The sequence below is a fragment of the Bufo bufo genome, chromosome 3 (genome assembly GCF_905171765.1).
Source record: "Bufo bufo chromosome 3, aBufBuf1.1, whole genome shotgun sequence".
Classification (NCBI taxonomy): domain Eukaryota; kingdom Metazoa; phylum Chordata; class Amphibia; order Anura; family Bufonidae; genus Bufo; species Bufo bufo.
The window spans coordinates 331,039,867-331,055,033 of NC_053391.1; the positions used below are offsets into that span (position 1 = coordinate 331,039,867).

General features: G+C 45.0%; 1 protein-coding gene across 2 annotated transcripts in view; it reads left to right on the plus strand.

Moving 5' to 3' along the window:
- The window catches only part of OSCP1 (organic solute carrier partner 1), a 75,825-nt gene that overhangs the window by 15,463 nt on the left and 45,195 nt on the right, over window positions 1–15,167 (plus strand). The window contains exon 5 of one of the 2 annotated variants that reach the window (XM_040424418.1): window positions 2,699–2,728. The exons of the other annotated variant lie outside the window; for it this stretch is intronic. Within the exon in view, the coding sequence (XP_040280352.1) occupies window positions 2,699–2,728 (30 nt within the window). The remainder of the gene's footprint in view (window positions 1–2,698; window positions 2,729–15,167) is intronic. 2 annotated transcript variants of the gene reach the window in all.

Sequence of the window (15,167 nt, forward strand, 5' to 3'; positions counted from 1 at the left end):
ATGCAAGAATACGCCTCACTGTCGCACCTCTGACGCTAATGGGCTTGATGGGTTGGTAGAATTTAGATCATGGAGAGTGCTTTCTTTCAGGCCTCATGAACACGATCATATTTTCCATCTGCTTTTTGCAGATAGCACAGTGACCCACTCATTTTATATGGGTCTGTGCACAGGTCCACATTTTTTGATGATCCATGTGGCAAGAAAAATGTGCAAAGTCTCCTTATTTTGTGGATCCGTGGTTGGCGGACTGAAATACGAATGTAGTTGTGTGTAGGAGGCCTAACATGGGGAAGAGTTGAAATTTCATACAGCAGCTGGAATATTCATTTTTCTTTCATTATTTCTTACTGAAATTCTCCTGTCACACGCTGTTGTGACAGCTAAAAGTTTCTGGGACATTTTACTCACTCTCTCACTGGAATATGGGCGTGGGAGATGTGCCCCTTTTTTTTCAACCCAATCAGCAAGTATCATTTGTATGTAAAAGAGGAACTGAGGATGTCAAATTAGCTGTCAGATGAACATGAATCAATAAGTACTAGGCACACATCAGCGTCATACATGTGGGCTACACTAATATTCAGGAAGGGTGGTTTTACACAGCACTGGGAAGTTTTTTTTGTGGCCTTTTTCTTCTCCTGCCTTGCAAGTTTTTGGGGTCTGCAAATGCAAAATTTACCACGTATTCAGTGACAGAAACCACTCTGGTTTCTGCAGCGGTATTCGATTTGTTCATTCTTCCCGCAGTCGTGGCTATTAACCGCAGACTCAGTGCCTTCCACTGAAAACAATGTGAGGCAGATCCAGCCTAAAGGCCCTACTATACCTGAAGATAATTGTGAAGATCATTGCTAACGAGCGTTTGTATGAACGCTCGTTAGCGATGGTCCGGCAGTGTAATTAGAATCTTTTAGCAGGTTTAAAAATCCTCGTTTGTTGGCGGCAGATTGTGCTGTGTAATCACCATCTGCTGCCGGCAGGCAAAGGTTCAGCATGGGGACTGGCGATGGCATAACGATTGCTCCTCCCCATGCTGAGGAGGAGGTCGCTACATGCAATAGCAGTGGTCTCCTTCTCTAGCGAGCAGGCGATTAATGGGGGGAAGGAACGCCTCCCTCCCGACAATCGCCTGCTTCATCTGCAGGTGTTATAGGACCCTTAGTCTTTCCCACAGATTTACAGCACTTATGGTGACAAAGCTTTGTCACATATGGAAAGAGAATCGTTTCAGAAAGTGTCCCATTAAGGTGATTATACATGGAACAGCTTCTTACCTTTTTTTTTTTTCTCATCTTGTTCCCCCATCTCAATTTTTATTGGATATAACACATACATCAGGTCGGTGCAGGTCCCACCTCTGGGAACCGCTCCTATCTCCAGAATGGGGCCCCTGAAGTAAAGGAGAGTACATCACACATGCACAGCATCCTCTCAATTGACTTCTGGGAGACTTCCGAAAATAGTTGAGCACTTTCTTGCCTATTTCCAACAGTCCTATTGTGGTGAACGGAGAGGTGGCCGCGCTTGTGCAGATTGCTTTTCCCTTACTGCTATGTGACTTACGAAAAAGTCCCATAGCGGTAAATGGAGAGGACACACTTCAGGGGGCACGTTCTGGAAATAGGAATGGGTTCCAGAGGTGAGACCCGCACCTATTTTTTTTTTCACATATCCTAATGATATGCCACAAATTTTGAGATAGGAAAACCCCTGTAAGCAGTTTTGAACTTTTTTAAATTGAACTGTATATTCCAGATGAGCCTGTACTAATGAGCATTCTGCTTTAGGACACAAAAACCCCAGAAACCAAAATGCTGGTCTTCATCTCTGTTCTACTGGCGCATGCCCCTTAAAGGGCTTGGCAAACTTTCTAAACCTTTTTGGCTGACCTTTACTGAGCCTAAGGAGAGAAGCATACTCCCCTGCTCCCCCTCGTTTTCATCCAACTCCTTCGTTCTCCAGGTGCCATTGCTGCGCTCCAGTCCCCTTTTGCAAACTTCCGGTGGACGAGGGTCACGTGTTCCCCAAGCAGCACGTCATTGGGTCATTCACCACTGCGGCATTGACCACAGCAGCACACGTGTCCCCCGTCCACTGGAAGTTTACAAGCTGGGACCGGTGCATAGTAAGTATGCTTCCCTCCATAGGCTCAGTAGGGTGGAGAGTTAGCCAAAAAGGCTGAGAAAGCTGAACAACCCCTTTAATAATCTCAGGGCCATCCATGTGCCAGAACTGAAATAGCTTGCATAGATTTTGGGTTTAATTGATGGTGGTTTTCTAGTGAAAACTACAATAAATGTGCCGGGCCTAGACTGCGCTCTCTCAAAAAGTCCCACATTTTTGTGCAAGTGGGGCTTGTGCTGAAATTTGTGACTTTTTTTCATGCTGTAGGTGGTTGAATAAATCGCCCCCTTTGTATCTTCTCAACAATTTGTTACACTGACATACAGTTTTAGCCTTTTTGGCAAAATAACAAAGAAAAAAATATAGTAATTTAGCAAAACCAGTGTGTTCTTACTGACGAAGAGAAGCCCTGTAGTGGAGCGTCTAGTAGACGGAACCCCGGTTGGTCTCCTCCTGACGAGATGTGATAATCCCTCTTCTAATGTCTTTATTCACAGATACAGCTCTGTAAAATGATTCTGTCTCCACATTTTGATCCACCTTTTCTTTTCTTTGACCTACCTCTACATAGATGACTGGACAGATCAGGAAAGAAAACGAGGTACGAGGTGCTGTAGACAAGATGGCTCCTCTTTAACTCCTGTTGGCTTATTGCTTCTGCCTGTTGCTCTGTTTGCTTTCGAATGCTTCCTTCACAGCTAGTGATATTAGTGCAATTTGGCTGGGACTTAAGATTAATATTCCCTCTAAGCCTTTGCTGAGCAGAGCAGTTGGGTGATACATCATCAAAGATGGACAATCTGTTAATAAGGGTGTATTCCCATGTAGCAACCACGGGGTGAACCTGCAATACTGTGCGGCCATCTTTTAAAGTTGATCCCTATCTCTGACTTTTCTGTCCGATAGAGTCAGATAGACGCCAGTACAGAGCTTCATTTGCCTGCCGCAGTGTTTGAAGAGGTGGCTCCACATGTGTGACTATCTCCATTTATCTCTCTGTGGTCAGACCTGAATCTATCAGACTTCCTGCAGTCCTATGTAACACCACAGATAACATAGTGATATCTTCCTGAGTACAGATAATGTAGTAGATGTATCCTGCAGTCCTATGTAACACCACAGATAACATAGTGATATCTTCCTGAGTACAGATAATGTAGTAGATGTATCCTGCAGTCCTATGTAACACCACAGATAACCTAGTGATATCTTTCTGAGTACAGATAATGTAGTATATATCCCATACAGTCCTATGTAACACCACACATAACACAGTGATAACTCTCTGAATACAGATATTGTAGTAGATGTAACCTGCAGTCCTATATAACACCACAGATAACAAAGCAATAGCTCTTTGAGTGTAGATAATGTATTAGACGTTACCTGCAGTCCTATGTAACACCACAGATAACATAATGATGTCTCTCTGAGTACAGATAATGTAGCAGATGTTACCTGCAGTCCTATGTAACACCACAGATAACACAGCGATAACTCTCTGAATACAGATATTGTAGTAGATGTAACCTGCAGTCCTATATATCACCACAGATAACAAAGCAATAGCTCTTTGAGTGTAGATAATGTATTAGACGTTACCTGCAGTCCTATGTAACACCACAGATAACATAATGAATTTAGGGGTGCACCGAAATTTCGGCAGCCGAAAATATCGGCCGAAAATGCACCTAATCCACTTCGGCCGATATTGTTACATATCGGCCGAAAATATGGGGTGTGGGATTTGTCACCCACCATCTGCGGGCGGGCGCCGGGCGGGCGGTTTACTTTGTCACTGCATCTTTATTTTACCTTACAATCGTGAGGCTCCAGTAACTAACAACTCTGCAGGCAGAGCGGAGGCCGGCGTAACGTCACTTACTCACGTGACGCGCCTGCTCCGCCTCCTTCATTCATAAAGTGGGCGGAGCAGGTGCGTCACGTGAGTAAGTGACGTTACGCCGCCCTCCGCTCTGCCTGCAGAGTTGTTAGTTACTGGAGCCTCACGATTGTAAGGTAAAATAAAGATGCTGTGAGCAGCAGGGCCGGGGCTGTTATGGGTAGGGGGGATCGGTCTATGGAACTGCTATGGGGAGGGGGGATCTGTGCACTGCTATGGGGAGGGGGGGATCTGTGCACTGCTATGGGGAGGGGGGATCTGTGCACTGCTATGGGGAGGGGGGATCTGTGCACTGTTATGGGGAAAGGGATCTGTGCACTGTTATGGGGAAAGGGATCTGTGCACTGTTATGCCCATAACAGTGCACAGATCCCCCTCTCCATAACAGCGCCACCCACAGATCCCCCTCTCCATAACAGCGCCACCCACAGATCCCCCTCTCCATAACAGCGCCACCCACAGATCCCCCTCTCCATAACAGCGCCACCCACAGATCCCCCTCTCCATAACAGCGCCACCCACAGATCCCCCTCTCCATAACAGCGCCACCCACAGATCCCCCTCTCCATAACGGCGCCACCCACAGATCCCCCTCTCCATAACGGCGCCACCCACAGATCCCCCTCTCCATAACGGCGCCACCCACAGATCCCCCTCTCCATAACGGCGCCACCCACAGATCCCCCTCTCCATAACGGCGCCACCCACAGATCCCCCTCTCCATAACGGCGCCACCCACAGATCCCCCTCTCCATAACGGCGCCACCCACAGATCCCCCTCTCCATAACGGCGCCACCCACAGATCCCCCTCTCCATAACAGAGCCACCCACAGATCCCCCTCTCCATAACAGAGCCACCCACAGATCCCCCTCTCCATAACAGCGCCACCCACAGATCCCCCTCTCCATAACAGCGCCACCCACAGATGAATTTCATTCATGAAAAAGAATTATTAATAAAATCATTAAAAAAAAAGTATTTTAAAAGTATTTGGGCAAAAAGGCAGTTTCGGTTTCGGTTTCGGTTTTCGGTCAAGGGCATCCTGAATTTTCGGTTTCGGTTTCGGACCAGAATTTTCATTTCGGTGCACCCCTATAATGATGTCTCTCTGAGTACAGATAATGTAGTAGATGTATCCTGCAGTCCTATGTAACACCACAGATAACCTAGTGATATCTTTCTGAGTACAGATAATGTAGTATATATCCCATACAGTCCTATGTAACACCACACATAACACAGCGATAACTCTCTGAATACAGATATTGTAGTAGATGTAACCTGCAGTCCTATATATCACCACAGATAACAAAGCAATAGCTCTTTGAGTGTAGATAATGTATTAGACGTTACCTGCAGTCCTATGTAACACCACAGATAACATAATGATGTCTCTCTGAGTACAGATAATGTAGTAGATGTTACCTGCAGTCCTATGTAACACCACAGATAACATAGTGATATCTTCCTGAGTACAGATAATGTAGTAGATATCCTATACAGTCCAATGTAACACCACACATAACACAGTGATAACTCTCTGAGTACAGATAATGTAGTAGATGTTCTTTGCAGTCCTATGTAACACTACAGATAACACAGTGATATCTCCAAGTACAGATAATGTAACAGATGGTACCTGCAGTCCTATGTAACACCGCAGATATCACAGTGATAACTCTCTGAGTACAGATAATGTAGTAGATGAAACCTGCAGTCCTATGTAACACCACAGATAACATAGTGATATCTTCCTGAGTACAGATAATGTAGTAAATGTATCCTGCAGTCCTATGTAACACCACAGATAACCTAGTGATATCTTTCTGAGTACAGATAATGTAGTATATATCCCATACAGTCCTATGTAACACCACACATAACACAGTGATAACTCTCTGAATACAGATATTGTAGTAGATGTAACCTGCAGTCCTATATATCACCACAGATAACAAAGCAATAGCTCTTTGAGTGTAGATAATGTATTAGACGTTACCTGCAGTCCTATGTAACACCACAGATAACATAATGATGTCTCTCTGAGTACAGATAATGTAGCAGATGTTACCTGCAGTCCTATGTAACACCACAGATAACACAGCGATAACTCTCTGAATACAGATATTGTAGTAGATGTAACCTGCAGTCCTATATATCACCACAGATAACAAAGCAATAGCTCTTTGAGTGTAGATAATGTATTAGACGTTACCTGCAGTCCTATGTAACACCACAGATAACATAATGATGTCTCTCTGAGTACAGATAATGTAGTAGATGTTACCTGCAGTCCTATGTAACACCACAGATAACATAGTGATATCTTCCTGAGTACAGATAATGTAGTAGATATCCTATACAGTCCAATGTAACACCACACTTAACACAGTGATAACTCTCTGAGTACAGATAATGTAGTAGATGTTCTTTGCAGTCCTATGTAACACTACAGATAACACAGTGATATCTCCAAGTGTAGATAATGTATTAGACGTTACCTGCAGTCCTATGTAACACCGCAGATATCACAGTGATAACTCTCTGAGTACAGATAATGTAGTAGATGAAACCTGCAGTCCTATGTAACACCACAGATAATATAGTGATAGCTCTCTGAGTACAGATAATGTAGTAGATGTCACCTGCAGGCTTATGTAACACCACAGATAATATAGTTATAGCTCTCTGAGTACTGATAATGTGTTAGATGTTAGGCTACTTTCACACTGCCGTTCAGAGCGGGTCCGTCTGATGTCTGCACAGACGGATCCGCTCCTATAATGCAGACGTTTGGATCCGTTCAGAACGGATCCGTCTGCATTATAGTTTAAAAAAAATTCTAAGTCTGAAAGTAGCCTGAACGGATCCGTCCAGACTTTACATTGAAAGTCAATGGGGGACGGATCCGCTTGAAGATTGAGCCATATGGTGTCATCTTCAAACGGATCCGCCCCCATTGACTTACATTGTAAGTCTGGACGGATCCACTTGCCTCCGCACGGCCAGGCGGCAAGCAGCGTTCAGGTATCCGCTCGCTGAGCGGAGCGGAGGCTGAACGCTGCCAGACTGATGCATTCTCAGCGGATCCGCGTCCACTCAGAATGCATTAGGGCAGTATGGATGCGTTCGGGGCCGCTTGTGAGCCCCTTCAAACGGAGCTCACAAGCGGAGCCCCGAACGCTAGTGTGAAAGTACCCTTACCTGCAGTCCTATGTAACACTACAGATAACACAGTGATAACTCTGAGTACTGATAATGTGGTAGATGTCACCTGCAGGTGTAACACCACAGATAACATAGCAGATGGTACCTGCAGTCCTATGTAACACCACAGATAACATAGTGATATCTCTGAGTACAGATAATGTAGCAGATGGTACCTGCAGTCCTATATAACACCGCAGATAACATAGTGATATCTCTGAGTACAGATAATGTAGCAGATGGTACCTGCAGTCCTATATAACACCGCAGATAACATAGTGATATCTCTGAGTACAGATAATGTAGCAGATGGTACCTGCAGTCCTATGTACCACCACAGATAACACAGTGATAGCTCTCTGAGTACTGATAATCTGGTAGATGGTACCTGCAGTCCTATGTACCACCACAGATAACATAGTGATAGCTCTGAGTACAGATAATGTAGCAGATGGTACCTGCAGTCCTATATAACACCGCAGATAACATAGTGATATCTCTCTGAGTACTGATAATGTGGTAGATGTTACCTGCAGTCCTATGTACCACCACAGATAACACAGTGATAACTCTCTGAGTACTGATAATGTAGCAGATGGTACCTGCAGTCCTATGTAACACCTCAGATAACACAGTGATAACTCTCTGAGTACAGATAATGTAGCAGATGAAACCTGCAGTCCTATATAACACCGCAGATAACATAGTGATATCTCTGAGTACAGATAATGTAGCAGATGGTACCTGCAGTCCTATGTACCACCACAGATAACCTAGTGATAGCTCTCTGAGTACAGATAATGTGGTAGATGTTACCTGCAGGCCTATGTACCACCACAGATAACACAGTGATAATGATGAATACAGATAATGTGGTAGATGTCACCTGCAGTCCTATGTAACACCACAGATAACACAGTGATAATGATGAATACAGATAATGTAGTAGATGTCACCTGCAGTCCTATGTAACACCACAGATAACACAGTGATAATGATGAATACAGATAATGTAGTAGATGTCACCTGCAGTCCTATGTAACACCACAGATAACATAGTGATAACTCTCTGAGTACAGATAATGTAGTAGATGTCACCTGCAGTCCTATGTAACACCACAGATAACACAGTAATAATGATGAATACAGATAATGTAGTAGATGTCACCTGCAGTCCTATGTAACACCACAGATAACACAGTGATAATGATGAATACAGATAATGTGGTAGATGTCACCTACAGTCCTATGTAACACCACAGATAACACAGTGATAACGCTCTGCGTACAGATAATGTAGTAGATGTCACCTGCAGTCCTATGTAACACCACAGATAACACAGTAATAATGATGAATACAGATAATGTAGTAGATGTCACCTGCAGGCCTATGTACCACCACAGATAACACAGTGAGAACTCTAATGTAGTAGATGATGGATAGTCAGGAGGAGGATGTTCTGTGTGGGGCTCAGGGCTGGTGCGGCCTTTTCCCTCTCCCTCTTGCCTTCTTGCAGTGCAGCAAGAGGGAGGAGAGCAAGCAGCTTTAAGCCCCACACAGAACGTCTTGACGCTTGGCTAGTGTCCGGACTCTTATCAGCACGGTGGACAGCATGGAATTCCAAGGTCGGGCCTGTGGCCTACAAAGGGCCCTGAGCAGAAGCACTCTAGAAGTTGCATGGCCATGTGGCTGCGCAGTTTAGAGTTAACCCTGCTTGTGATAATAGCTCCTACTTCACATTGTGCTAGAAACCAAACATTGGATGATGTTTCAGGACAGGTTGCACTACTAGATATGACCCATTTTCTAGCACTGTGAAGGTAGCGTGGAGTTAAAGAGTTTTGAAGGGAACCTGTCAAATTATAAATTGAATCTGATCTGCCAGCTCCATGTTATAGAGTAGGAGGAGCTGAGCAGATTGATGATTAGTTTATGGGATAGGACTGCGTATAACTATTTATTGAAATCCCTGCTTATTCTAAGCTTAGGAGTCCAGTGGGCGGCCCTACTCTGTGACTGACGGCTATCTCTATATGCACACTTATACAAGGAAGTCACTAATTAGGACTGCCCACTGGACTCCTAGGTATAGAAAGGGCAGGGATTTAGATAAATTAATGACACACTATACTGAACCTTTCCCTGAAACTATATACCAATCTGCTCAGCTCCTCCTGCTCTAGAACATGCAGCCTGCCTATTACATTGCATTTTTATGGTGGACAGGTTCCCTTTACGGGGTATTCCTATCATTAGGATTAATGGCATATCATTTGGCTGTGTCATCAATATCTGATCAGTGAGGATCAGGCTGCAGAGACCCCTCCAATGCCGAGAACAAAGGCTTGTAGAAATGCATATTATTACAGAGACAACCCCATTCACAAGTATGAAGCTGAATGCAACATATCTGCTGTGTATGAATATTCCCTAACAAGGAAGATCCTTTTATTTGTCAGTGAACCCACTAACATGACCAGCCATATTGGAGTGGATTCAGCCCACAGCCATTTCTCCCATAGAAGCAGTGGAGCAGGTATCCCCACTGACCACACAGATTCCAGCTCTTATGAAAATGAAATCAGGGACTCGACTGCACAAGTTGTTCTAAATCTCCCCTACTGTTCCATTCAGATCCAATTTTGCAAATACAAATTGTTATTCAGCTACATGTAGTGCGCCCATTTATGAAGTGCATGTACATCACCATAATTTCCATATCATCATTGACCCTTGACCTCTGTAAGGGCAGGAACAGAGAAAGGTTAAAACGAAGAAAGAAGTTGGAGTTATTAATATGGATCCCCCGGTGAGGAGAAGGGTGCTGTGACACTTATCTTGAACCGCAGGACATGCGGTGCTCCCTCCTCGCTGGCGGTTTAGTATCAATGCTGGGCAGGAGAGAGACGGTAGGGCTCGCTCTGGTAGATACGGAGCCTGCTCCCAGGGTAGCGTCCTCCTCCTGGCCCTGGTGGCTTAGGCTACTTTCACACTAGCGTTCGGGTGTCCGCTCGTGCGCTCCGTTTGAAGGGGCTCACGAGCGGCACCGAACGCATCCGTCTGGCCCTAATGCATTCTCAGTGGAGGCGGATCCACTGAGAATGCATCCGCCTGCCAGCGCTCAGCCTCCGCTCCGCTCAGTGAGCGGACACCTGAACGCTGCTTGCAGCGTTCGGGTGTCCGCCTGGCCGTGCGGAGGCGAGCGGATCCGTCCAGACTTATAATGGAAGTCAATGGGGACGGATCCGCTTGAAGAGGACACTATATGGCTCAATCTTCAAGCGGATCCGTTCCCCATTGACTTTCAATGTAAAGTCTGAACGGGTCCGCTCAGGCTACTTTCAGACTTAGAAAATTTTCTAAGTAATAATGCAGACGGATCCGTTCTGAACGGATGCAAACGTCTGCATTATCGGAGCGGATCCGTCTGATGAAGCATCAGACGGATCCGCTCCGAACGCTAGTGTGAAAGTAGCCTTAAGCTGAAGAGAGCGCCCAGTGCATTAGCATATTGGATGGCGTCAATTCGGGTGCGTCCAGGAAGTGACGTAGGAGGCGGGTGACGCGCAGTATTTCAAATGCCGGCTGGCAAAACTTGCTGTGTGTGACTGGTCTGAGGTCTGGTGTTCAGGGTGTCAGGCACGGAACCTCAATAGCCAAGATAGCTTGATGCTCCTACTCAGCCTCCTGTAAGTTCCCTGAGGGGATTGTTCTTTTTCTATGACACTCTTTGGGGTCGGGAATCACCCTTATTCATATTATTCATGGTCTTCTCTGATTTTGCACACAGCGGTGGTGCACCTATTCCGCAATACATATGTCCATCCGTCTAAATTTTTGGGTCTGTTTTCGCCTCATAGGTATCTAAGGAGGCTCAGAAGAAACAAAAAAACCCTGGCAAAATGCATTTCATGTTTTAAAGGGTTACCAGACGGATACCCCAAAAAGATCTGCAAAGAATGCATTTATACTCCGGGAGGAACGTGTGTCTCTAAGGGACGAGGTTCGCTCCATGATCCAGGAGGAGGTCAAGGCTTCATTGTCCCAGATGTCGGAATCTGAACAGGGACCCTTACCTCCAAAGAGGCAAAAAATAATTCCACCCTCCTCTTCTGATTCTGAGTGCATGGGTGATGATGTTTTCTCTTCCAGGCAGTGGGAGGAGGAGGACTCTATTTCGGAAGGAGAACTCACAGAGGGCAGTAAAAAATTATATTTTGCCTCTGAGGAGATGTCGGATCTCCTAAAAGCTGTAAGACCCACCATGGGGGTGGAGGACATTCAAAAACCTCACTTTATTCAGGAGGAGATGTTTGGGGGTCTAAGGACCAAAAGAGTCAGATTGTTTCCAATTAATGAGAACATTAGGGATATGATCTTAGAGGAATGATCAGACCCTGAGAAGAGACTAGGGTTATCCAGAGAATATAAGAACCGTCTATTGTTTGATCGGCAGAGTCTAAACTATTTGACGAGATCCCTAAGATAGACGTACAAGTGGCCAAGGTCAATAAAAAACGAATTGCCCTTTGAGGACGCATCACAATTGAGAAACCCCATGGAGAGGAAAGCAGATAGCTTATTACGCAAATCATGGGAAGCCTCTATGTTTAATCTAACATCGCTGCGACCTCAGTAGCAAGGTCCATGTACCTCTGACTGAATGAACTAGAATCCCATTTGAGGAATAAGACACCCAGGGTGGAGATAATAAATTCTGTCCCCCTACTTAAATCTGCAACGGCCTTTTTGACGGATGCTTCCGCAGAATCCATTAGACTTTCAGCCAAAGATGCAGGTCTTTCTAATGCGGCATGTCGTGCCCTTTGGATGAAATCCTGGTCCGCGGAGAAAACCTCCAAAATGAAATTATGTTCTATCCCCTTTTCAGGGGATTACGTCTTCAGGCCAGTCTTAGACAGGATACTTTAAAAGGCTTCTGACAAAAAGGGATTTCCTGAGGATAGAACTTATAGGAGGAAAGTGCCCTTTCTTTCATGGACAAGAGAGATCCTACAGAGGGAAAGGGAAGTCAGGCCGCTGGAGTTACCCCAAAGGAGGTAAAGGGAGAGGGTTTCTTCTTAATCCACAGAGTAAACCCAGCGATAAACAATGAAGCCAGAGTGGTGGGAAGACTGAAGAATTTTCTATCTGCCTGGGAAAATATAACCTCAAATCCCTGGGCCAGGAGGTAGTCAGAGCGGGCTACAAGATAGAATTTTCTTCAGTACCCCCAAGGAGATTTTTGATATCGAATCTGGGGTCGAGGAAAGCCCAGAGCGGGATTTGGCAGAGTATCAAAGACTTCAAAGGGCTAGGTGTTGTAATTCAGGTCCCAGTCTCAGAACAGGGTCAAGGATTTTACTCCAGTGTCCTTCTGGTAAAAAAGAAAGGTTCATTCCGTATAATTATAAACCTGAGATTTCTCAACAAGTACATTACTTCAGGATGGAATCCCTGGTATCTCTAATTCCCCTCATAAAAAAGGACGCATGGATGTGTACTGTGGACTTAAAAGACGCTTACTATCACATCCCGATCCACCACAACTCTTAAAAATGTCTAAGATTTGCCATAAAACACCAACAGGGCAACACTTGCCATTTTCAATTTACGGCTCTTCCATTTGGAATTTCCTCGGCTCCCAGAATATTCACCAAATTGGTAATAGAGATGGTCGCATTCTTGAGACAGAAGGAGCTGAAACTGATCCCCTCTCTAGACGATTTCTTACTAGTAGGAGATACCGTAGATCAATTACTAACAGATCTAGACATCTTTTTATCTACTCTAAAGGAGCTGGGCTGGATCGTCAATCCTCAGAAATCCTGTCTACACCCATCAACCAGAGTACGGTTCCCGGGAGTCATCCTTGACTCAGTCATAGACCACCTTCCTGCCCTCAGACAAGGTTCAGGCTTTGGGAGAAAAAAATCAGGTCCTTCCAGAGGAAGAGAATCTGTTTGGTGAGAGAGACTATGAGTTTGCTGGGAACATTGACAGCCTGTATCCCATCAGTAATGTGGAGCCAGCTGCATTCCCGTCCCATGCAGTCCTGGATTCTGGACATCTGGGACAAACAACAAAGGTCGCTAGACCGCAAGGTGCACATTCCAGGCTAGGTAAAGACCTCCTTAAACTGGTGGAAGGTGAGCAGCAATCTTTCACAGGGAGTGACCTGGAGGAAGTCTCCGTTCGTCCAGATCAAGACCGAAGCCAGCCAGTCGGGCTGGGGTGCAAAAAATGCGGACTCCTGTTACCAAGGTTTCTGGGCCCTTTCGGTAAGCAGCCAATCCTCAAACTTCAGGGAGCTGAGTGCAGTGTGGGAAACCTTAAAGGTGGCAGAAGAAGCCCTCCAGAATCACCACCTGAGGATATTGTCAGACAATACAATGATGGTGGCCTACCTCTTACATCAAGGAGGCAGAAAATAAAAGAAGCTCCTAGACCTTTCAAACAAGATATTTCACTGGGTGGAAAGGAACGTGAGGTCTATCGGCGACTTACCTCAAAGGAGCCCTCAATCAGGAAGCGGACTTTCTCAGCCGTCACACATTAGACCAAACGGAAAGGTTAAAATTTAGGATTTAGAGACCATTCTCTGTTCATGCCCCTACAGAGGTCAAGAGTCAATCTCCTTGTGGCCGTCATGGTGATTTCATGGAAACCGAATTACCGGTAAGTCTAATTCCGATTTTTAGATACTTCCTGCAGATTGTGTTACTAGGGACAAGACAAAACTGCTTAACCAGAATAACATGGGGGCATTTACTAAAGGTTTTATGCCACTTTTATAGTGATTTTTTTTTGTGCAAATTATGGTGCATGTCAGATTTGCCCCATAACTTGCGACTTTTCACTTCTCTCGACACTTTTCACAAACGAAAGCAGGGTGGGAGGCTTATGAGGTGGCGGCATGGCCTCCACAGCCTAACAGGTTTTACTGACATTTATGCCAGATCTTCTGGCGTATGGACTGCTTGGAGAGGGCTGTGCCTCGTAAAATAAATTTGGAGCATTTTATATTAAAGGGGTTGGCCACTTTCTGGCTACTAGTGACCAATGTGTAGGTTAGATGACTACATGGCACTTACTAGTATAGTCTTTGTTGTTATTCTGTGCTGTTTGCTATATTTTATAAGCCGTGCCTAACAAGAGGTCCACACAGAGGTCCTGTCCATAAAATGGCCACTGATGGAAGATCATATGACCAGGCAAATCACTTCCATGTGATATTTCCTTCCTTCAAATACACGGCATCTGCACTAAACAGTACAAATGCAAATGTAATGGAGGACACATCCCATAGAAGGGATTTACCTGGTCACATGACCCTCCATCAGCGGCCATTTTAAGGACAAGACCTCTGTGTGGACAGGACAAAAGACTTTCTAAACAAGGGGGAAAACCTTATGAAATATAGAAAATGGTGCTGGATATTAACAAGTAGTAATCACCATATAATCATCTTACAAATACATTGGTCAGCATTAAACAGAAAGTGGCCAACTCCTTTAATGCCAGTATATCTGCCCGACAATGTATCACATATGGTGGATACATGATGATGTCATCCTCTGCTCATTCTATTGATCTAACTGACCAGACCAGTCATTCCGCCATCTATGTCCTACTCTGAATTTTTTTCACTCAAACGGCACCATGTCCTATACTAAAGTGATTGTACTGAGTCTCATTTCGCATTTGTTAGGGTGCATTCACACAACTGCAAGTGTTTTGCTGTCCGCAAACCGCGGATACCAGTCATGTGCACATAGCATCATAGAGAGGACCCATGGACTTCAATGGGTCCATGGTCTGCAAGTTGCGGCAAAGTATAGGTGGAAGCCCTTTAAAAGTACATAGCGCCTCATGTATCAAAGCTTTCTCACTAAAGTGTAATTATCGCCATTAGGAACCAATCAGA